This window comes from Lasioglossum baleicum, chromosome 4 (genome assembly GCF_051020765.1).
Source record: "Lasioglossum baleicum chromosome 4, iyLasBale1, whole genome shotgun sequence".
NCBI lineage: Eukaryota > Metazoa > Arthropoda > Insecta > Hymenoptera > Halictidae > Lasioglossum > Lasioglossum baleicum.
This window is the reverse complement of record NC_134932.1, coordinates 19570632-19593889: the sequence shown is the minus strand read 5'-3', so window position 1 is coordinate 19593889 and position 23258 is coordinate 19570632. Positions and strand designations below refer to the sequence as shown.

Here is a 23258-nt window from a genome sequence, read left to right as displayed (position 1 = left end):
AAAATCCGAACGACTCTGCAAGATCGACTCCTCGACGACACGACGCGCGGGGAATCTCGAATGATTCCTTTCGCATTGGCCGAGCATCGCAATCAATTCACGCATCCTCTTAAACCTCAGTGTAGTGAGAAGGATGATTCGAAAACATAACCCCGACAAGAATTCGAAGAAAAATTCACCGTCGTCGCTCTTCAGATTTCTCCCGCTATATCGAGTTCGATAAAAGATGGTTTCAGCAGTGTTATCAGCGAAACTAAAACTTCATTGTACTATTCCGTGGTCAGCTTCAAATTTAATCCTTTGAGTACGAATGTCGACTGATTGACGACGTTATCATTGTATGTACATCGAATTCGAGAAATAGTTTAAATTCACATTTACATTACATCATTATATTTTGTACACCAGATTATACGAAACAAAATATTTTATTCGGTAAACGCCTTTATGTTCAGACACCATTTCACTGTATACCATCAGTTACTTTAAATACTTTTTCTGTGTATTTTACTTATCTCTGTGTGCGAGATACTAGATATTTTATCGTCCGATAAAAAGATATTTTATCTATATATATACCTGGAAGAATTGATCAAACGTTCAACAGTCACAATCCAAACAGCCTAACCAGAAAAACGCGACATTTCCGTTGAGACACGGGCTTCATTACAAGCGTTTAGCGAATCGACGACAACATTAACGAATATTCCGGCGGCGAGCTCATCGTCGCGCAATTTAACACCGCGATTAAGATGTTCGCGATGGCGCCGCGTGGCAAGAATTTCGCGTCGAGTTTCGCAATTAATTAACCGTCTTATATTTATCGCCGGGCCGCAAATTTCATTCTACACGGTTCCGTTATTGGGATTGCAGGGATCGCGACCCAGTTTACCGGGAACGAATTAACCATAATCGCGCCGTTAATAAAGCAGACGAATACGCGAAAGAGAACGCACTCTTATAACAATTACCGGTTCTTCGATCTCGTCTAATTTTGTCTCTCTCCGTTTGTTCTAACGATAGTTCTTCGAAGAAAATATAATATTCAATCGTTAATTAAAATCTTTGCCGAAGAGTCGCTGCGACACAGAACTTTCGGTGATATTAATGGCTGGAACAATGGAACGTTTACGGCAAATTTAACACACTATTGGCCGAGGAAACTCCGGTTGCGCTGGAGTCGCGGGATTACGTTAGGGTGGATTTAATATTTCTCGAACTGGTTCGTGAATTGAACCGAGTCCCGTTGCTTTCTCGTCGAATATTATTTTCGAGCACATCTGCTTTTAATGCGTATCGAACATTAAACGGCCGTCCTCTCTTTCTAGATAATTAACGCGCATATTCGTGAAAAACGGGACGCGGACAAACTGTAATCACGTTCTCGACTAAACCGTGTGGGAACATGGAAACGTGCAAATTAAACAATAACGGGTGTTGCGGGCAAAAAAGTTCACGTGGTACACGTGCACGCATAATTTCCCCTTCTGAAATTCTCCTAAATGAACGCGCAAAGCGTAACATCCACGGTGCACACGGTTGCTCGTTCCCTTCCGTTCCCGTTAGCCCCCTGTCTCCTACGCCCTTCTATTTTTTGAAATAAGGTCAAAGCACCGCGGCGTGGCGGTGGCTTCAACAATTTCGCTTCTTCTTTTGAAGCGTCAAAGCAACGCCACATTTCGCTTATTTTCATTTTCGCCGCGCGTCTGTTTCACCTAGTTGCGCCGAGACCACGCTCGGAAAGCCCGTGTGGAAACACCGAAACGCTGTTAATGAATATTTATACCGTTATCGTGGTTCCCTGTGTTTTCACGGCGAAGAAGGCGGCCCGTCGCGTCGTTTCCGTATCCGAGCTTTTTTTTTATTGTTCTCTGCGTTGCCCGCGCCACCGGTTACCCGGGTAACCTTGGAAAAACAGAGTCAGCACCCCGGTCAAAGCTTTCCGCCGGCAAAGAATTTACAAGTTTAGGGGTGCAGCTTTCGTTAGCGCGAATTCTAAGCAATCGAAAGTCCCCACTGTTCACCGGCCGCTCGCTTTTTACAATACCACCCCTGCAGTTTATTTGCGTTTCGTTTCGTCCGGGTTCCGCGTTCTTCCACGTTCTTAATTCTCGTGTGGTACAGTTCCGTTAGAATTTTTTAACTCTTCGACGCACGGGTTCGATCTCTAGGATCCACGATAAAAATTGTTGTTTCGATCCTGTTCACCGCTTATCGAATTCTGGACTAAGTAAAATCTCGTTTTACTTACAACCATTTTATGAAATATGACAGCCACCTTACAGTAACTATGCAGTCTTTATTCAATCAATGGATGGCTAGCCCAGTGTCGCCAGAATCGACCAAAACTGGTCGATTTTTCCTCTCCTTCTTTCTCCCTTTCACTATCCCATTTCAGCACCATGAGCATACCTCAACAGCCCCCACTAAGTCCGTAGACTGGGGTACACTGTATTCCCCTCCATTTCCTCGATCTGGTGACAAGGGGCTAGCCTAAGGACTATTTGACTGAGTAGATGTATTTGATTATGAACTACAATAAACCAGAACTAAAGAAAAATTAAAAGAAATTTTAAAACTTTAAAAGAAAAATTGAGGAACGATCCCTTGAACAAACGAGCGACTGTCCCATGAACAAACGAACAACGGTTTTATAAACAATCGACCATCGAGGATCCCATGCCGGTCGTTCCTTCTGCGGAACAATAGATTCATTTTGTTTTTCATATACGACATACGAAATAAATTTCAACAATATATTACTCAGAGTCGTCGGATGAGGGGAATTGACTCTCTGCCAGTACCGGATTAGTCACGTGACATTGTGGCACATGCACGACAGAAACGAAACGCGTCACGTGACCGGACCAAGGCGGCAGCGTGGGGTATCTGACGACTCTGATATGTTACTACTTATTTTAACATGCTAGTTGTGTTGCGAGACATCTTTCTTAAGGAATTCTTTAAAAATGGGTGGACTATTGTATTAGGATCTTTTATGCGCCTATTTCTGAGAAGCTTATGATGGTTAACGGTTAAAACGAAGATCGCTCCGATGATTCCTCTTGCGTCGGAGGTAGACGAAGTTATAGTGCGCGGATGATGGCAATTTTAGGGATAAAAGCCGCGCGATGAAAGTTCGCCGAGGTAAGTCTGAACGACGATGTCAAAGTTATTAGAAGTGAAATTATATTGGTCGATCGGGACGGTGTTCCTGCGCTTCGGTCGATCGTTCTTCTTCAAGTTGCCCGTTCCTCGTTAACGTCACGTTCCCTGGTACAGTGGATTCAATCTCCTGCAGGGATTCGAGGTACATCTTCACGACCGTAGAATTAATTCGTGTGCTGGTGAAATGGCCGGTTTCAAAACAATTTAAACTGGACTAACACTCATATGCAATACCGGACGCGAATCTGAATATTAGTACATACTGGGGGGTGTGGGAGCTTCGTTAATTTTCACGGAAATTTAAATATATTCAGTGCGTACGTTTACATCGTCCCGTATCATTATGATAATAATATGCGAGCGTAGAATTGTTTTCGAAAGTGTGGTTAATTAAGCTGCACGAATGGCGATGCAGAAAATTGATGTATCTTTGGAATTTACGAGCTTGAGCTGCGCGTTACTTCGATTCGGCGTCTTCTCATGGAAATCGAGTCGATCACGTTGTAAACTAGAAGGCCCCCTTAATTATTTCCAATTCATTTTAGCTGCCTATTCCAACGACAAGAACGAAAGAATCTGCCGCTGAAATAGTTATGAATCGTTATTTGTCGGGAGCGAATAATGAACAAACTACCCAAGCGAGTAGGCAGCCGTCAGTGGCAGGAGTCGCGAATGAATTCTTTGTTTTTAAAGCGTGCAGTCAGCTCCGTTTAAATTAATATTCTTTCCAGGTTCCTTTCTCCCTCCTTCGTCCAGCCCCGCACTGTTCTTGCGCCGTTTTCAGGCTTTCACTTATTTACGTACGTCGCCGTGGCCGTCGAAAAACTTTCCATCCCTTCCCGCTTAATTTACCTCTGCTTCAGCCCCTACCATCCCCTCGCGTTTCTTAATTGATCTATGAATAAATTAGCCCCGGATCCGCGGGACCCAGGCCTGCGCAGACTCCGACGCCGACGCTGACGTCGACGTCGCTGCGTTGTCGTCGGCTTAATCTTTATTTATGCATCGAGCAATGGGCCGCGCCGGAAATTTCGTCTAATTTAAATTAATTAAACCCATTGCCGGCGTGAATCCTCGGACGACGGATTTTCTTCCTCGCCGTCCACAAACGCGAAACATTTCCACGCGCTTTTTCTGCCCGGTTAATCACCGCGTCGACTAACACGACCGAAGAACGAATTGAAATTTCCACTTCGCCCTCGAGGATACTACGATCTTGCTAACTGTACCACCCATTGTACCTTCTATTGTCTAAAATATTCCGGCGTAATCAGCATTTCATGAAGCTGTTCTGTGCGAAATTTGCTCGCCTCGATTATTTACGGTTTAATGGAAGATTGACGAACAAGTAGAAACTATCAGAGTAACTAGTGCTTGTTGCTTTCTTACTGACTATTTTGCTTGCATCGAAAGCACTTACACTTTCATACGATCCCGTGTGAAGAGTTCATATTTCGCAATGTTGCGATTGAATTATCGTCGGAGAACCTACAGGTTATCACGCTGAAGAATCATACTTCACAAGGGGGAATGTGATCAAGAATTAATTGACTGTTAAAACCCCTCCGCAGCCGGTGTTACACGTTCCAAGGACTGACTGACGAGCACAGGATCTGGCTGACCGCCAAATTGAATCGTGATTTCGGTTCAAATTATAATTCGATTTTATTCCGATTGCTTAAACGTAGTGCGATGGCTCCGCTGGCCTGTCCATACTAAAATAAACGTCAAATTTTAATCATTAACGCGATAAACGTTGCAAAAGTAAAACTGGAACAACAACGAGGTATGGAAGATGAGGTTTAACACTTTGTACGATTTTTCTATTACTTCTTCATACAAAAATTTAGCCACTTTCAAATACTTTATTATTCTTAAAATAATAATTTTGATAAATAAAAAAGGAAACAAACGTGACAACTCGTCCCATTTCAACAGGTTGAATTTTCGTTTTTGCGATTAATAGACTACGGATCTTTATACACATGTATTTTTACACACGTGCCATATACAAATTTCTATCTTGCTTTAATATTTTTAATAAGTTAAAAATAACACATGGATGTTCTTAAATTCTTTTGATTTTGTTGTTTGAAATTTCACCCACACATTTTTCTCATAAATGCATAAAATCCGCAGTTTAGTGATTAACCCAGCGATAAACTGGGGTCCTCGGAGGTGAATGTTGTTTGCACTGATATACAGCCCGACATTATCAACCCCGTTTCACTCCGCAACGTTTAAAAATGTGGCTTCATTCACCCAATATGGAAATTCTCCGAATTTTTCTAGGCCGGTTCAGGAATTTTTTAATTACTCGCGCGCGGCGAACGGGAACGATGTGCCGCCGGCGAAATTATTAGAATATTTCAGCATTGCTCCTCGCAAAAACAGACATCGCCCGATATCCACCACGCGCAAATAGCAAAAATATTTGCTTCGTTCCAAGTCCGCGGAACGAAAGCCGAAACCGCAAAGTAATCGCGCGAAGTGTACATATATACTTTTAATTTTTGTAACGCTAGAATATTCGCTGGGACTCGGCGGGAAATTCATCGTTGATTACCTGAAACATCCGCCGGAATAACCATTAGGATATTAATGCGGGTTTGCCGCCCGGCCGTCGTTTTGTTCGCGATACGAGCGGCGAAACGAACGTACGCCGTTTGCCAAGCCGCGTGTAAACTTTTTGCAAAGTTCTCTCTCTCGCTCGGCGTGTCCGAGACGCATCAGTCTGATTGCGATCCGACCGCGCCAAGTCGCGGATCGTAACATGATTTATTATTTGCTGAACATCGTTGATTATAAATAAGTAATCCCGACGTCTGCGAAAAAAGAACAGGACAAACGTCGCATCTGCAATCGATAATCCGTTTCTTAACTGCAGTTTTCACCTTTTTCTGTCATTTTATCTCAACTCGTATTATCTCATCCACGATACACTTTGGTATAATTTCAATTAATCCCGCGTCTGTAGATTGCAGCTTAAAATGATATTTAGATAAATCATTTTTGAACAATTTATCCTTTGACGAGGACGTTCTTCAAATACTGGAAGTGTTTTATCAAAGTCTTTAGTTTTGTGAAAAAATAAAATAGTCAAACTAGTTGTTTGCCACCTGAAGAATTAATTGGTGGACCTGACCTCGTCAACATTGCTATAATAAAATCTGCAAAGTTAAAGCCTTTTTTATTGGGCATTTGGAATCTCATTTAGCTATATACAGGTTTATATTTTATACTTTAGGTTTATAAAATAATTAATAGACAGACAGATCCCACTGAAATTCGATTCAAGCAACCGTATAATGAATAAAATTAATTTTCGAAAATCAGAACAAATATGTGGAGAATATTTAAAAGCAGACATTTTTTTCTTCGAAAGAGATTGCGGAATGCAGAGTATAGACTCTAATCAATGGTTGGAGCAAAGCGTAGCCCGTGTCCAAACACAGCATCAGTGAAATATAACTCGCGGGACGTTCAACGCGTTAATGCGTCTCCATCCAAAGCCGAAACATTTTCTCTAGTGGCAAACGAGTTCGGTGTCTCCATTACGCCGCAATAAAAACGTAAACATCGTCTGGTCGTGTTTCGCGACGTTTTTCTTCACGGCGATACTGCAATTAGCGCGCGGTGGTACAGTGCCAGCGATAGAAGCTTTTGGATAACCGCGACGAGGACGAGACAGTGAGAAAGAAGCGGGGCAGAACAACGAAACACGCCGGGGCATAAAGTCCATTGCCGATCCGACACCTCGTAGTTGGAGTTACTCCAATTTTGCTAATGTGCTCTCGTGGCCCGACGAGTAGACTGCCGGTAGGCAACCATAGTTTCGAGTTTCGAGAACTGCGCTCGGATCGCGTTTACGACAACCTCTCTCACCTTGTGAGGGATCGCGAACAGCCGAGGCGAATTCGCGGGAAAATTCGAAAACTCCTCGGTTCTGAGGGAACGTAATAAAATCGTTGGGAAATAGCGGTTCGCCTGAAGCTAATCCCGAGGAACTGAAACGGAACGAAGACTTTTCTTGTTACGCAAACAGGATATTTTCCCACCTTCGATCAGGAAAAAAGTTGAGATTTGTTAGGAAAACACTTTACTTTGCAGAAGGAACTGGAACGATTTGCACATGCGCTCATTTTTAAATCGGACAACGAATTTATTTAACTGGGTAAAAAATGTTAAACCCTTGTTATCGATGGATCGAATGTGTATATTTTCCCTACGAAACAGAACGACGTAAAGAAGAATTAAAATCAGGAAAAAGTGTTGTGTTTATTGTGCAATTTAATCATCTAAAAATTGTACGCTATTATTTGAGAATAATAATGCTTTCATTATACGAAAGTTCCCTACGAAACAAAGTTATACGTATAGAGAAGGACGAAATAAAAGGACTAAATGCAGGAAAAAGTTTTACGTTTAATGTGAAAATTAGTACGACATTATTTCAGAATAGCTGTTTTACTACCTCAGTGGCTACGTTCGTCCACAAAGGGTTGATCCAAATGAATGTTATATTTCCAAATTATTTACATTCGCTTATTCGTGTTGGTATCAAAGTGTAACTCATAATAATGTTTAAATGAGACACTAAAATGTTGCATAATAAACGTAAATTGAAAGTGTCAGGCGTACAAATGCTCTGGGTATAACAGAACAGTTTATTTTAAAACGACTCAATAACATGTCGAGATAAACGATTGGAATGTTTTGAGTGCTTCTTTCCGTGAGATCGATTTTGCGAAATTTCAATAGTTCTACGTCCCTTTAAATTCCGCCTTCCGATACTCGTGTCTAACGCCGCTGGCACAGTGCCGGACATCCGTTGCACATTTACTTACGTGTCCGACCTTTCGCCGAGCCCGGCTATTAATGGACCGAAATCGTTCTACCGAAATGGGAAAATGAATTTTTCGCTCGTACCAATTCCGAGGCGTCGACATGATGTCCGCCGGTGTATCATCGGCGACGCTAATTTCGGTGTCACAGCAACCAGTGACATTCTCGTCAGTGGGACTAATTGCAGGCTTATGTGGGCGGCGAAGTATGCATTCTTTCTCGCACTGTTCTCCCTTACATATTTCTTCTTCGTACTTTGTCGCTGTCTCGCTTGTGATCTTGAGTAATTATTATCGGCAACGTAACTAGAGTAGGGGTTCTTCAATTTTATTCCCTTGTACAGTTGAAAGTTTAATGCTGCAGATATGTATATGTTTCTCTATAGTCTATAGGATACATACAAAGAGAGCGCTTTTCCCTTTACAATTCTTTTCGTTATTTTCACCCTGTCGTCTCCCTTATTTCTACACTCTCATCTTTCCCCTTTTTCCTCTCTCTTTCATTCGAAATTTCATTCGAAATTTCATTCCTGCTATTCTTTCCTCTCTCTATCTAACTTTGCCATCCACCGCCTCTCTTTTCGCCTTATATGCGGAATCGCTTTATATGGCAATTTATCCTTATATTATTTGTAGCGGCCAGCGTTTAGGTAGAGTCAGTACGGCGATTGTGCTTTGGGACCGGGATGAGGTCTGTGCATCTGGCTACGGTTTGGGCATGTCACCGTAATTTCTTTAATGGTCATTGCCGCCGTACCCGGGTTCTAAAAATAGCATTATTTAGCTTTCCCTGTTTTCGCCGTTAAGCATCTTGTCCCTTGGCTGGCCTCGGTTGCAGGTATGCCCCTGGCGTTTTATAGTTGCCAGATGTGGGGGTTTACCTGCCATGGTCAACATCTTTAGGACACGTGAGCTGCTACTCGGACGTCTGTTTTCCCCACCCCCATCTTGCCGCGTCTCCGCATTTTGTAACTACCCCTGCGACTCCTGGGTCCATTGCGAGCCCTTAGTTTCGGTTCCTCCCACCCTCAACTTCCAAGGAAGGGAAAATTTGGCACGTAAGAGAAGGGAGAACCGAACCATCGGCGAAGCCCTCTCGGATTTTTTTAACTAATGGACCATTTCGATAGGGCATCAGGAAATACCACGCTGTGCAAAATTTTAATCCTGTTATAATATAATTGTCGGTAAACCCTCGGACCGCGAACCATTCTTAGAACTTGTATAATTTACGATGTTTATTTAGAATTAGAATTAGCTGGACAGCAAGACTGGCAACTTCGCTTTCGCCTGAATTATAATAGTCGTCAGGCGACCAATTCTTCTCACTTTGTAATAGTGCTATCTAACCTTGAAATATAGTTTCGTTCAACACCATTTATTCATTTAGTCCTTCAAACGTTGAAGGTGGTCCTTCGAGTAAACCTAGCGGGCACCTCAGAGTGCGAAAACGTCAGAGGTCCGAACGATCAATCGTTGATCAATCTCGGACAATTAACATATTATATGATAAACATTTTCAATTTTCATAGCCTACATTTTTTGTGCTAAACTGCTAAATTCTTCGCTAGTAGAATAATCACTTAGTGTTTCAAAGTACCATCGCAACCGGTATATGTAGTTCGTCGTACCTTTGGCAGTAGTTTCACCACCATTGTCTGAAGGTGTAAGTTAATTGTTTCATCACTTCAAGAACGTAGGCAGACCTTGAACCGCGTTGATCATGATAAATTTACTTCTGTGGATGAAAGTGAGGCAGTCTGCTCTTGTACTCAGGTGGCATAGTCCGTATCTAGTCTATTTATAATAGTGCGGTCAGTGACACGCTTATAAAAAAAGTAAACCTGGTGTCACTACAGAGAGATAAGTGTCTACAATAATGTCGAAGAAATCCTGCAAAAATGTTATCATTTGTACACATACGCAGGGTGTCCCGTGTAGAATTACTTCCCTATCGATTGTCCCTATTTTTTGCATCGTATTCAATATCAACGACCAATTAGAGAAATTACTGTTATTAAATATTATTTTAATTACGCTCATGGTATAACGTTTAAGATCACAATCAAGTCGAGTGAATTGCGGCCAGTAGTTACGAATGATACGTTGCAGCACCAAGTATAGGCTAAGGGAATCCTCAGACTGAAAGATGCGCAACGATGATACGCTCTGCGTACCCGTTTCCGGTCACCCGCGCGACAAATGCAACGGGACACCGAATAATGCACCGTGAAACCCTCGTGTCAAGAAACGTGTTCCTTTCGTGGAAAGCGAATACATATCAAGGTTGCAACGCGCAAGTGGGCTCGTCGCGTACACTGAAATACCTTTTACAATCTCGGGAATAACGATTACATTACGCAAACCGATCGAAGAGCGTGTTATCGTGAAACGAGAACGAGGGAAGATTATTTTTCAGAATTTCATACATTCCAGACGTTACAACGCACTTCCTTTTCCGATAAGCTTCAATCGGCTGTTCTAACCGGGCTGGTGGTCGTGTCAAAGAGAGAATCGATCTGTAAAGTTTATCGACTAATATGCATTAGTAGGGTAAAATGCCCAAATATGAACCACTTTTTGTTGATGTCATTTTTTGATTATTTTAGAATGCTCTTTTTCGTCCAAAACATTACTAGTTGTAGATGCATTTCCTTCCTATAAGATTCTGGGGTCAAGTTTGTTAAAAAATTAATACAGTTTGGGAAAAATATATTTTTTGGGTGTGTCATTTGCAGGTGTCAGCGAAAGGGGTTCTTAATATGGTATACCTTGAGTTCCTAATATGGCACCTGGTGCCACATTTGGCACCCATACCAAGAATGTTAATAGCTATATCCATATTAGGAAACCCTTGGTAGTACCATATTGATAAAGACGTATGTGTCTCGGCACTGAGCTGGTCATTATGTATGATCATTAATCATTAATTTCGACTATCGTATTTAAGTTACGTATTCCTAATAAAATACCTGATAGTCCAAAATTCAAAATTGATTTCCACTGATAAATATACATAATCATCTAAAATATTCTAAAAGATCTAAAATCTAACTGAAGTCTAAATTGCTCTAAAAAGATCCTAATAGTCTAAATTGAAGGTAAACAAAAGGATAAAAATTGTATGTACAACATAAGATGAAAATAAAGCGTTACATGAAAATATCTAAAATTGATCGAGTGTATTGATAATAACAACGAGAAGTGTGCAGTGTCGCCGTACAGGGCCAACTACGCGGCCATCGGAGTCGATTATCCGAGGAACGCGATTTGTGGGGCCATAATTGCTTGAATCACTTGATCTCGAGACTCCCGCCGGGTGTCAAGTGCATGGGCGATACGCGATTGCGATTGCGATTACGATTGCAACTGCCGTTGCCTCATGGAGATGCGTGCGACAAATCTACGGTCAGCAGATGTTTCGTATTGATGCAACAATCGTTGTGTCACACTGCACGTGGCCGTATCATTTACGCTTTGCAGTTTCTCGTTCCCACCGTTCATTCAGTGTTTCCTACTGTAATCTTCAAGCATCATATGTATGGTCACCATGTACTGGTCTTGCATGGCCCATACATGTACAATAGCTGTTATGTAGTCCAAAAATGAATTAAAACATATGTATTCATTAAGACATATAAGAAAGTTGAACAGAGAGAAGAGCGAGGCATGTGTTAATTTATTATTCCACCCGCAGAAACAACAATATACGCTTCCCAGATTCAGTCAGTAGTATTTCCCTTCGTAAACACGCTGCAGGTGGTAAGGTTAAAGGTGAATTCATACTTACCGCCGTAGGTTCGCGCAAGAATAGGAGAGTTTGTGGGTGTTTGACGGGGAGAATGAGGTTCGCGTACCGTTTCCGTCGTGAGCACCAGGAAGCGAGTCTTTTCGTTTTAATTTCGCGAGACAAAAGGTGACGGTATGTAAGCGAGCTCGGCTCGAGTTACCTCTCGCGTTAATTCCGCTTAACGCGACTCGGTTTCTCGCCTTTTGCACGCACCTTACGTGCGCGCTTACGTTACCTGCGTTACTTTAGGATGTAATATATATGCCCGACTTGGCCAACTCAACGACGCGACGGAGGAAGTATTAGGTTTAAAGGCGCATTTCTCGCCGCCGTGACTTTATTCCCGAAGAAATTAATACAATTCGGGACGCACCGCCGCGATTCGAAAGATCCGGATCGTCGGTGATTAATTCCTCTAAGTATATACAGAAAAAGCGAATAATTATCGCTGTTCGATACTGTATTAATCAAGAATTTACGAAGCTATTCGTCAAAGTAAACGGAAGATCCCCGTTTCGATAACGAAGGAGGAATTAATTTTCTATCAGATGATTTATTAGACGCTTCGCCAGCGGAATAATCGGAGGAACGTGATTAATCCGGTTTTCGGGGTTAGTTGCCGCAGGAAAAAAAAAGCAGAACTTGTGTTCGTGCTATAGTTTCGGGTGAGAAATTAATCTTGAGTGGGGAATGATTTATTAAACCGTTTCCTGAGAGACAAATGCGAGAAAATGATTATGTTATTAAGATATTAGGAGATTCTTCGAGCCGGGAGAGAGGAGCTTAAACGGGTCGACGGACTTCTGAGCGTCATCTCGCCCTTAATAACGCGCGCCTGCCAGTCTGCAGCCCCTTTTTAGGAGAATCTGCTATTTATGGCGACGAGGGCGAGGACCAAGCATTCCTGTCGGATACACCCGGTAATTTCATTCGTCGTTAAACCCCGTGGCTGCGTTGAATCGCTCCGCGAAATTCTCCTGGCTTGCCGAACCGAGGTTGCCTATAAACTTTTCAGAGCCGAGGCTGGGTAATTGTTGACACACGTTCTTTCGAGAAACTTTAATTCTGCCTCCCTATGGCCGATCGCTTGCAGAACATCTTGATAAACGAGCTCCACACTCGTTGGACATACAGTGAATTTAAATATTGGTACACTCAATTCTTTCAAGAGCAATTTACAAAATTAATCCGCGAAATTCAAACACATCTGTCATCTTTATAGAAAAGGACCAACGAAAAAGTTTACCCCCTTTGCCATAACTTAGGAAGAATGTCATTGGCCCCTTTCCCTCGAACAGTAACGGCATCATAAATTTAGACGTGTATTTTAAGACCGGAAGAGGTCATTTGAATTTTACAATGTGCTCGAAAGTCATTTGAGTTTTACAATATTATACGTATTTAAAGATTTCAAGTGGAATGTTTAACTTTGTTTTTTCATCGGAACGATATATGTGATAAGAAAGTTGTGATTTTGGAAACTCTAGATTTTATACCCTCGAACGTTACGATCGCATAAATTCACGTACGGGGCGTGTATTTGTTATAAAATATTCTTACGTGTAATGAATACACGGCACGTTTTGAGCGGCTTTTAACCTGCTGCAAGCTGGGAAAACTTCTGCTGTACGACGTTGCAAAAGTATAGATTATACGATCAAATATTCAATGCGATACTACGGGTTGAAATGTACGCTGCGATCGCTCTAAGCTTCTTTCGAAACCCAGTATGTTATGCCGTGACTAAAATTAAAACTCGCGCGCCGCGGTGCAAACCTAGGGAAACCAATACAGGCAAGAAAATACATGCTTACAACAAATGACTAAATCCTCAGTGTTACTCCCACACATTTATCTAAACAATTTCGTAGCTGAGAATAGAAGTATACAACACTGTCACACGATGAACAAGACGTCCAAAAAGGAGAAGAACGTGTTCGGTACTCTTGTGATCATTTATTTAGGAGCGACTAAAAATAATCGACGGGAGGGCGACCAGCTAAAAATTAGCGACGATTGAGAGAGACGCTTGGGAGAAAGTAATTATTTTCAAGGTCGTTGCGTCCCAAAATCACGAGCGTTCGCCACGAAACCCGCTGCTATCTTTACCCGCGGTTGGTAGCCGCGTTCCGACAAAGGCCAACGAATATAGCCGTCGGTTAGAAGACGCGATGTTAATTCGAAACACGAACGGAACGGACCTGGGCCTGACGGAGTTTCCCGAGCCAAGATTCCGTGATTACCGGTGTTGGTCTTTAACGCCGCATTCACGTAACACACATGGAAACTCACCCCCTCGGGCTCCCGAGAATTCTACTGGCGGATTTACGAGCGGTCCTCCATCGTGCCCGAATTAATCCCGGGCTTATGGAAATTGGAAATGTTTGATACGAGCGTATTATCTACAATTATCGGCCGCGAGAGGGAAAAATCAAATTTTCACCGCCAGTGGATCCTACCACACCTCTCTCGACGGTAAAAGGCTCTAACAGCTAGACGCACTTTTCTTAAAAGCATCAACATCTACAACAAAATATTTGTAAAGGCCTGTCCAGACTGACAGACAATTGTCCGCAGACAGTCCACGCCCAGTTCGCATACTCTGCACATGTATCGTACGCGCACATATTCACAAACATGTGCAGTATGCGGACAGGCTGCGGACAATTCCCTGTCAGTCTGGTCGGGGCTTTAAAGAGCCTGTGGAAATTGGAAATGTTTGTGTGGATATGTGCGGTGAGAATGAAAAAGAAACATAATGAGTGAAAGGAAGATGTATGAAGTGAATTTGGTTGAACGAAATAAAGAAATGAGTGTGCATGAATAAAGAAATAAAAGTGCAGGAGGAAGCGTTTTGTTTGGAAAATTAGTCAGCCGTTCATTCAACATCGTTTGCGTTACACACATTTACTGTATTTCTTTCAACAATTTGTTAATGTTCCTTGAAAAAATATTACAAAATTTCTCTGAATATCCATTCTTTACTCGCTAATATATTAATTTATAGTCTTGTAATGAGAATTTGTGAAAACATGTTAAATACAGAAAGGTTTTAAATAATCTATACATTGGTTGACTACACAAAGGTTAATCTGTTCCATTCTTAAAAGTTCTGAACATTCAGATTTCGTAATTAACTGAACATACTAAGTGAAATTTGTACTGTCACGAGCTTCGTAGCTTTATTCAGAGCGTCAAATTCAAATAGAGGGGGCTACCACACAATCTCGCATTGTTCGGCCCAAATAAATAAAATCGCGATTGTAATCTCCGATCAGATTTTCGGAGAGAGACCTATGGCACTGAAACTGGTTCAGGAAAACAGTAGAAAAAAGATTCTGCAACGGACAGCCGCCGGGTGCCATAAATCCCGATGCCTCACTGGCAGCCCGTGTGACTGACCACGAACGGCTTATTTCGGTGCCGCGTATCTTCGCGGAGTACGCGTGCCGCTGGTATATTTTCACAGTCGGTTGGAAATAGTCGGCCACTGGTCTAATATTATAATAGCGATGACTGCCACCGCGTGAAGGCGAGCGAGCAAGCGGAGCAGCGGGCACAGTCGAGTCGCGGGCGAAACGGCTGCCAGTTTCAAGCGTGTGACGCTCAGCGGGAACGAGAACGCGACCGGATAACGTTACTTCTTGCCCGTCGTCGCTGGACTGTCGCAGTTCCGCGATTTCCAGTCGTCGAGGAAGGCAGAATCTCTTCCGTGTCCGAGCGGAAGTCGACTTCCCGCCTTCTCGCGAGAGAACTTCTGCTGCGATCACCTGTGACCAGTTGCGGATCGTCACGTAGCTTCCTCGGTGATCGTCACCGTCTCCCGTATCGTTACCGGTATCACTGATCGTCGTGATCAGCCTAAGTTTACGATTGATTCATTTCTACAATCGCCCTCTGCGGTTCAAGGTGGTACCCCAACTCGATCGATAAATTTCAAGTCTTCGTGGTCGCGTATTCTAGTAATCCTTATGATTTAGTAGAGGAAGTGCGGCATATTCGGAATACGAGGTTGTGCGAGACGAATAGCAATTTCCAGCATGGGGACAAGTAAAAGTGTGTAGTAGCATACAGTGACTATAATGAACTAGCATACTTTACATTCTTAACAACGATTAGACTGTGGATTTGTTTCTTCTCTTGATAATATCAACCAGTCGACAATAACAAGTATTTGTTAATTCCTCTGATATTATCATTTTTGTTATGAATATGCTGCACTCCTTCCACAGATAATAACGTGATCGGACGTAAAGAACAAGTAGAGCTAATATCGTAAAGGGGAGGGGAAGCAGCGGAAAATAATTTGAAGGGAGAGTTAATCGGGGGAAATTTGTACCATACAATTTTAGTTCCGGTGATCGTTAAATATTAGGATTTTTCGTATCAGCGGGTGCCCATCCGTTTCTTCTCTCACGCGACCCAGCCGCACGGATTTATGCAAATGTCGGCGGCGTTTTAATCTCTACTCGGTACGCGAGTTTTCCGCCGTATTACGCAACGCTCCGATACTGATTATACACTTGATAATACGTTCCCGGTTCGCGTGATAAATAATCCGCGTGATTTACGTATCGTTTCCCCGTAGGCAGAAAAAAGCCGCCGCGCGACGCGTTGTAAATATCCTCCGCGAGTGCGACGAACGTGCTCCGCACTGTCGGCAATAACACCAGTGGTGAATAGAGTTCTTTTTATTTTTGTTCCCGTTTTTCCCAGCAGAAGATCGGGGATGCGTTAACGCGACAGAAATAATGACGGTGGAACGTCAATAAACGCGGTCCCGATATTCGACGGACGCGGGCGCACGTGTGTGACCAGTGAATGTGAACGAAAGTTGAAATTATATGAGTGACTCGCGCATCTCTGTCGGCCGGCGCCACCATTAATGTCGTTATCGCCGTTTTAAAATGTTGTTAGCGCCGTCGGAACGACACGTACGATGACAGCCATCATGGTGAACGGACCACATAAAATGGTAAATCGATGCTCAACATTATTCAACGGGAACCGCGCATCGATCTTTCTGTAACGCGCCTGCACACGATTTCCAAAATTGCCTTGGACATCTCATTTGTTATCCCAGTCTAGAAATCGATGATCGTCTCGTGAAAATGCAAATTCCGAATTTTGTACTCTCCCCAGAGAGAGAATTGAATAGCACCTTATTTCCCATGGCATCGATTTTACCGTGTTAATTTTAACTATCCAGAAATTGAATTTCCCTATATGTATTAATGTCCCGATACCCGAGTCAGAAATATCAATTTTTTTCGCTGACACACCTACTAAAAACTCTTCGAGTCAATTTCAAGGTAGAATTTGAAATCTGCTTCGTCTCACAAACTCACAAATTTTTCCCATAGTAGGTACCAAATCTTCAGCGAAGCTCCGAATTAACCCTTTGCATATGAAATTGACATGATAACTCATACAATACTTAAATGTGTAATAATTGATTAGATACCAACATATTTAATAATGTAAACAATATTGCGAATAATGGTACAGCAATTTTTAGTGGTGGCTCTGTGGTGACCCCTCGGCTGCTAAGGGTTAAATTTCTAATAAATAACGCTAGGGATGGTAATAAATAGTAACTAAGCGCACTGACTGTTTGATTATCGTAATTCTTGTATTCGTACCGAGTTGGTGAAAGCCCGCGGGCGATAACGAGTCGGTTATAATGTGTCACTTTCCAATTACTATTTGTCATTTCTCGGTGCAGTGTCGCTCGCCGCAGTATATCACATTGTGCGCCGCGGCTTATTGTTAGAACAAAATCGAAATCGGTTCTTCGAGGGTGCGAGCGTCGATTAATTAACGATTCCATTCAGCGAGGGTGCGCGACGCGACTCGACGCGGCCGCTAAGCGTCGATTAACCGAACGGTAGTTTCCCGCCATAATTGCATCGTAATGTCAACGTTGCACCTAGGACGAGAGCTGTTGCCGGAGTAGTGGGGTCCGCCGGCAACGACCCTTGCAGCGTTCCATCTGTCCCGGGTCGGCTCCATAGAATGGTAATTCGGGACGATTAATTCGCGATTCCGCAGGCAATATGTGCTGATGCGGCCGCGTGCATCAAATCTGTCGTAGGGCTCGTGATTGCGCGGGACGTCGCGATACCATGCGCCACACGAAATGCCCTTCCGAATGCGAGAGCTGCATTTACACCCTGAAACGCCTCCTCCGCACAGTTGTCGGAGCGGCCTATCTAACAGTTCATTAAGATTTTAGCACTATTTGAAAGTTTAAGGGTATATCGATGCAGGTCGTTGGATTCGTTTTGACATCAGCTATAATATTATCAAATCAAAAATATATATTGTGTTTTAAAAAGTGGAGGTGACCTTGCATTTTTATAGAATGAACCTTTTTTCAAATTTTTTGTATTGAAATTTGTAGACCGCTGAATGTTCGTTAACTTTTGCTTAAAACATTTTGTCTCATTATCGGAACTGCCTGAAAAATCATGTTCTGTTTTAAAATAAGCGATAATCCTATTCATAAAATGTTGATTTTGAGGTATTCATTTTCAAGGTAAAAGAATCCTCTTCATTAAAAAACGATTTTTTTTTTTAGAAATCTTAAATAGGTTCGACATAGTTCACAAAAGAAAATTCGAAATTTTACAATTTTCAAAGTTCAGGATTCGGACAAATTCTCGCGTTAGAGGATAGCGTTCTTCTTCCAGGAATTGACCGTTTCACGTATGCGAGAAGATTGGGGATGGGTCATGCAAATTTAAGTGTAACAGATTTAGCAAATTTCAGTAAGCACTACTGTACTCCTCTTACAGTCGATGTTCTGGGTCGACCGCTCGATGCCACACAGCTTTGAATCATTCACCGTTTCTTCGAACCGATTGTATTCCCTGTGTCCCTGATGCCCGCTGGAACTCGCATGTCAGTCGTACACGTGGTTTCTCGGAGTTCCACGTTTAACTCTTTACTGCCATCGAGAAAATGATAGCCAGTTCAACGTGTTTCTCTATTTTTGAATACGCTTCTGAGATAGGTATACGTAGACTGCGGGTTTTCGTGCGTTACAAAGAGTATCTCACACAGTTGATTTATTTTCTTTTAGTAATTTAACCTTTAACACTCGAGTGGTGACTCTTCAACATTATCTGCAGTAGTTCCTCTTAATCGAACAACGAATGTTTATCTGAGATCGACATAAAGTTTATAATGACTAGACTGCGGATCTTTATGCAAAATAAAAATTGTCTGCATCGATTGCAAGAAATAGAAACTACATTGAACGTTATTTCTTCCCTTAATGATTTTAATAGAGAATACATCATATATTAACATCTTCAATTTTGAAAATTTTTCGACAATTTTCAATTTCGTCTTCTCAATTTTGCTATGAATGCATAAAGGATCCGCAGTCTAATAATGACAGACCTATGAATCACAATGAATTGCTCTGATTCGCGTAAGAGCTTGAAGAAGTATGTCTGCAAAACAGTGATCAGTAAGACTTCTTATACACAGAATCAAATGTGTTTGCGAGTTTATTGGTAAAATGGTAGATAAGATGCGACGTCCAATTTGATTGTTGTCCGGATCGATGGAATTCCCTTTGTGATGGAACCTCGTCCAAGCATAATCGATTGTAACATCATTATAGGATATCACCGTTCCCGTGATAATGACCATAACCCGATGTCATCGATCCAAGCTCCGCCACGACCTAATCTACTCCTCTGCGGGTCTCAAAATCAATTAACCAGTTAACTCCTTCGCTCTGTGGGGCGCTTAGTCCCTCATGTAATTAGGAACTGACCCGTGCCGGATTAGTGGTGTAATCCGTGCTTTCTGTTGCGCCACACATTGCATTCTTAGCACCGGCTTCCCAAATTCCTTTCATTCCGTTCCCGCTGTGCCCCGTGATTAAATCCACGAACCGTTCATTTTATTCCGACATGCGATAAAGCGATACTCAAACTAACAAATTCACTGTCGGCCGCGATTTAGTGTTCTGAGTTTATCCTTGGGCTCATTTGAAGTTCAGCAAATCCTGTAATCTTGATTGGAGGAGTAATACCCCGACGCTCGTAAACTACTTGGCCAGGTAGATTTAGGGTTACGTATTCTCCGACAAGTGTTTGGCTTGGTATTACCTCTCGCTCTCGTTTCATCGACGTTATTGTCGAATTAGGCTCGTGCTTCTAAAAATTTTGATCGATGTCGAGAGTAATTTTCCTCGAGGATCGTCGAGGTCTCCGACGAAGAATTTCAACCGCAGTTTGACTGTGCCAGTAGAAGCACTTAGTGATGATGAATTTGTGAAAAATAAGATAACGAAAATACTGTACAATTGACGATAGTGTGCCGTACCAGTGATTCTCATAGCGTTAATTTTAATAATGGTGGGTGGTTTCAAGGTGGATGCAGTGTTCAATGGGAAAAATGATTTCTGTTTCAGGTCAATGGAGACGATGACTGGGAGTACGAGGAGATCGTCCTCGAGAGGGGTGGGGCTGGCCTCGGGTTCAGTATCGCTGGGGGTACTGACAACCCTCATTTCGGCAATGACACCGCCATTTACATCACGAAACTTATACCTGGCGGGGCCGCATCCGCGGATGGCCGATTGCGTGTCAACGACACAATACTACAGGTGAACGAGGTGTCGGTTGTCGACGTACCGCACGCGGCAGCCGTCGATGCACTCAAACGAGCAGGAAACACTGTCAAACTAGTAAGTTTCTTTCTCATTTCCTTTATCAACATCAATCAACCAGTCAGCGAACAACAGACCTGCCGAAGTGCATTATTTCGGCATTTTCTTCTATACCAGATGTAGATATGAGAATTAAACATAATTACTAGATTCATTGATTAAAATGAGCAGGCGTCGAACACAGAAGCTTCTATCTTTCTTAATTAATTTTAATAACCTGAAACGAATACATCGACGTTCTTAAATTCTTTTAATTTAGCTACTGCCTTAAATTGTATCTACTCATTTTTATCATAAACGCATAAAATCCGCAGACTAATAATCACCAACCAATTATACAACAAAATATTATAGTATGGTAAAGTGCCCAAATATGGTATACATAATCTCCTATTATTGCACTACCTTATATCTTGTAAAGGAGAAGTCGCACTCTAGTGAGAAAATCCTCAAACAATAGTTTACCATGTTTACTCAACAGTGTGCAGTGCAATCGCACCATATCTATAGATTTTAGTATCGATCTTCCGCCAGCTGTGTCTCTACGTGTTGAATATTTTTGTGGTTAGATTTTCGATTGTATCTTTTTCGAGGAACGTAAGTGATATTGAAATGTTTGAACATATCCTGTAGTCTCAGTTTATTTATATTAAGCTTTGTCAACTGTTGGTTTGTGCTGAAATTCATTTTCTCTTTGTCAGTAGCTAGAATTTTATCAGTCCATGTGGAGTTCTTCCAATATGGCACTACCAAAAGTTTCCTAATATGGATATAGCTATTGACATTCTTGGTGTGGGTGCCAAATATGGCACTAGGTGTCATATTAGGGACTCAAGGTGCACCATATTAAAAACCCCTTTCGCTGAAACCTGCAAATGACACACCCCAAAAATATATTTTTCCCAAGCTGTATTAATGTTTGAACAAACTTGACCCCATAATCTTATAGGGAAGAAATACATCTACAACTGGTAAAGTTTTGGAGGAGAAAGAGCATTCTAAAATAATCAAAAAATGACATCAACAAAAAGTGGTGCATATTTGGGCACTTTACCCTACTGTCCTTCAGAAAACATAGAAACTGGTGCAAAAAAACTACAGAATATTTTGCTTGTGAATAATGTGATAATAGCAATCTGCATATCTATACATTTGGACAAAGTGCTTTTTGTATTTTGTTTTATAATAAACTACGATTTTGATTTTTCTGATAGTATACAAACAAAATTAGTAAAAATTGTCTAGACCAGAACACTTGCGACGATTAGATCGCGAACGTAGAAAATAAATGAACTTAGTTATAAACTGTTGCCCTAAACGTCTTTTAAAATCAGTAAGCGACATCGCTAAAGCGAGCAACTTCCTCCCGGGAAATTAGATTAATCCACATCCCGGAAACAAACTACTACTTCGGAAACTACTCGCAACCCTAACGACTTACGACCGACGTGGCTTGAGTGATCGTCTCACTGGGATTTCCCCGACGATGTCAGAATCTACGTTATAGTTAATGAGTCTGAGAGTTGTCGCGTTCCTGAAATCGACGTAGGAGCCGTTCCCCGTTCAAGTTTTAAGCCCGGCGAACGACAGGCTCGTGCTCCTCGACGTTCTATTTTTCGAAAAGGTCATGTTCATTGAAATTGCTCGATTCAGCGAGCCGAACAAACGACGGTAGATTCGAACCGTGTTTCCAAACAATGAAACAGTCCCAGGTGGCGAAGGTACATCCCTTAGACATCCAATTATTATCCGGTAGCTCGACACGAGATAATCGCGTACGACGACAATGCTGGTTGTATATCTTGTGGAAACCCGAGATTCCTAGTTCCCTCCGAGAAATAATGCTGGTCATTCGTGTTTCTTTAGCTACCGCGATATCTCATCGCCTAAATCTTGATGCTGGGAATTAAACCGATATTTCAGTCGGTCATTGTTGTCGGTTGTTTACACGCTGGACCGGAATTGCGTAAATATATTAGATGGGAATATATAATCCCATATTCCAAACGAATACATCAAATGGAAATACAATCGTAGAGCAATAAAAAATTGTGCAGCATCTGAAAGTTAAAATGGATGAATCCACCATTCAGTTATTCTAAAAAAATCTTTTCAATTTATTTAAAAATAAAATTAAGTCTGTACAAAAGCTTGTTCGAAAAGAGCTAGTATTCGAATGAACGAATTTGACTGGTTTCAACCAGCGTTGAAATGAGACCCGAATAAATTTTGAAGTGTCTCCGCAGTGTCAGCGTTAAGGGGTCGCTGCGAACTGAAAATATTGCGTTCCGAAGGCCGAGAGATTTTTGAAACCCGTGGACATGCTCGCGTCAGCGTTATTAACCTTTTTCGAGTGTCCCGGAAACAGGGACGAGATAAGCATAAAAGAATATGCTGTCTAGGTATATTGATGCTAGCCCCGTTGCAATATTTTTGCATCGTGGTCGTCAACTGCTTGAATTATTACTATAACAATTTGATTTGTTTTAATCGATGTTTCGAGGGAGGTGATTTAAATCGTGTTTTTTTTTCTACTTAATTTTCAGTACGTACGACGACGAAGGCATACCCAGCTGATCGAAATTGAACTAATCAAGGGTAACAAGGGCCTCGGTTTCAGTATCGCCGGTGGTATTGGCAATCAGCATATACCCGGTGACAATGGAATCTACGTGACGAAAATTATGGAGGGCGGCGCTGCTCAAGTGGACGGCCGCCTTGTCGTTGGAGACAAATTGGTGGCCGTCAGGAATGCTCTGGTGAGTTG

General features: G+C 42.1%; 1 protein-coding gene across 21 annotated transcripts in view; it reads left to right on the top strand.

Annotated features, from left to right (window-relative positions):
- The window catches only part of LOC143208036 (disks large 1 tumor suppressor protein-like), a 397450-nt gene that overhangs the window by 261016 nt on the left and 113176 nt on the right, over positions 1-23258 (top strand). For all 21 annotated transcript variants that reach the window (XM_076422075.1, XM_076422079.1, XM_076422072.1 and 18 more), the window contains 2 exons: positions 20234-20509; positions 23038-23250. In XM_076422075.1, the coding sequence (XP_076278190.1) occupies positions 20234-20509; positions 23038-23250 (489 nt within the window). The remainder of the gene's footprint in view (positions 1-20233; positions 20510-23037; positions 23251-23258) is intronic.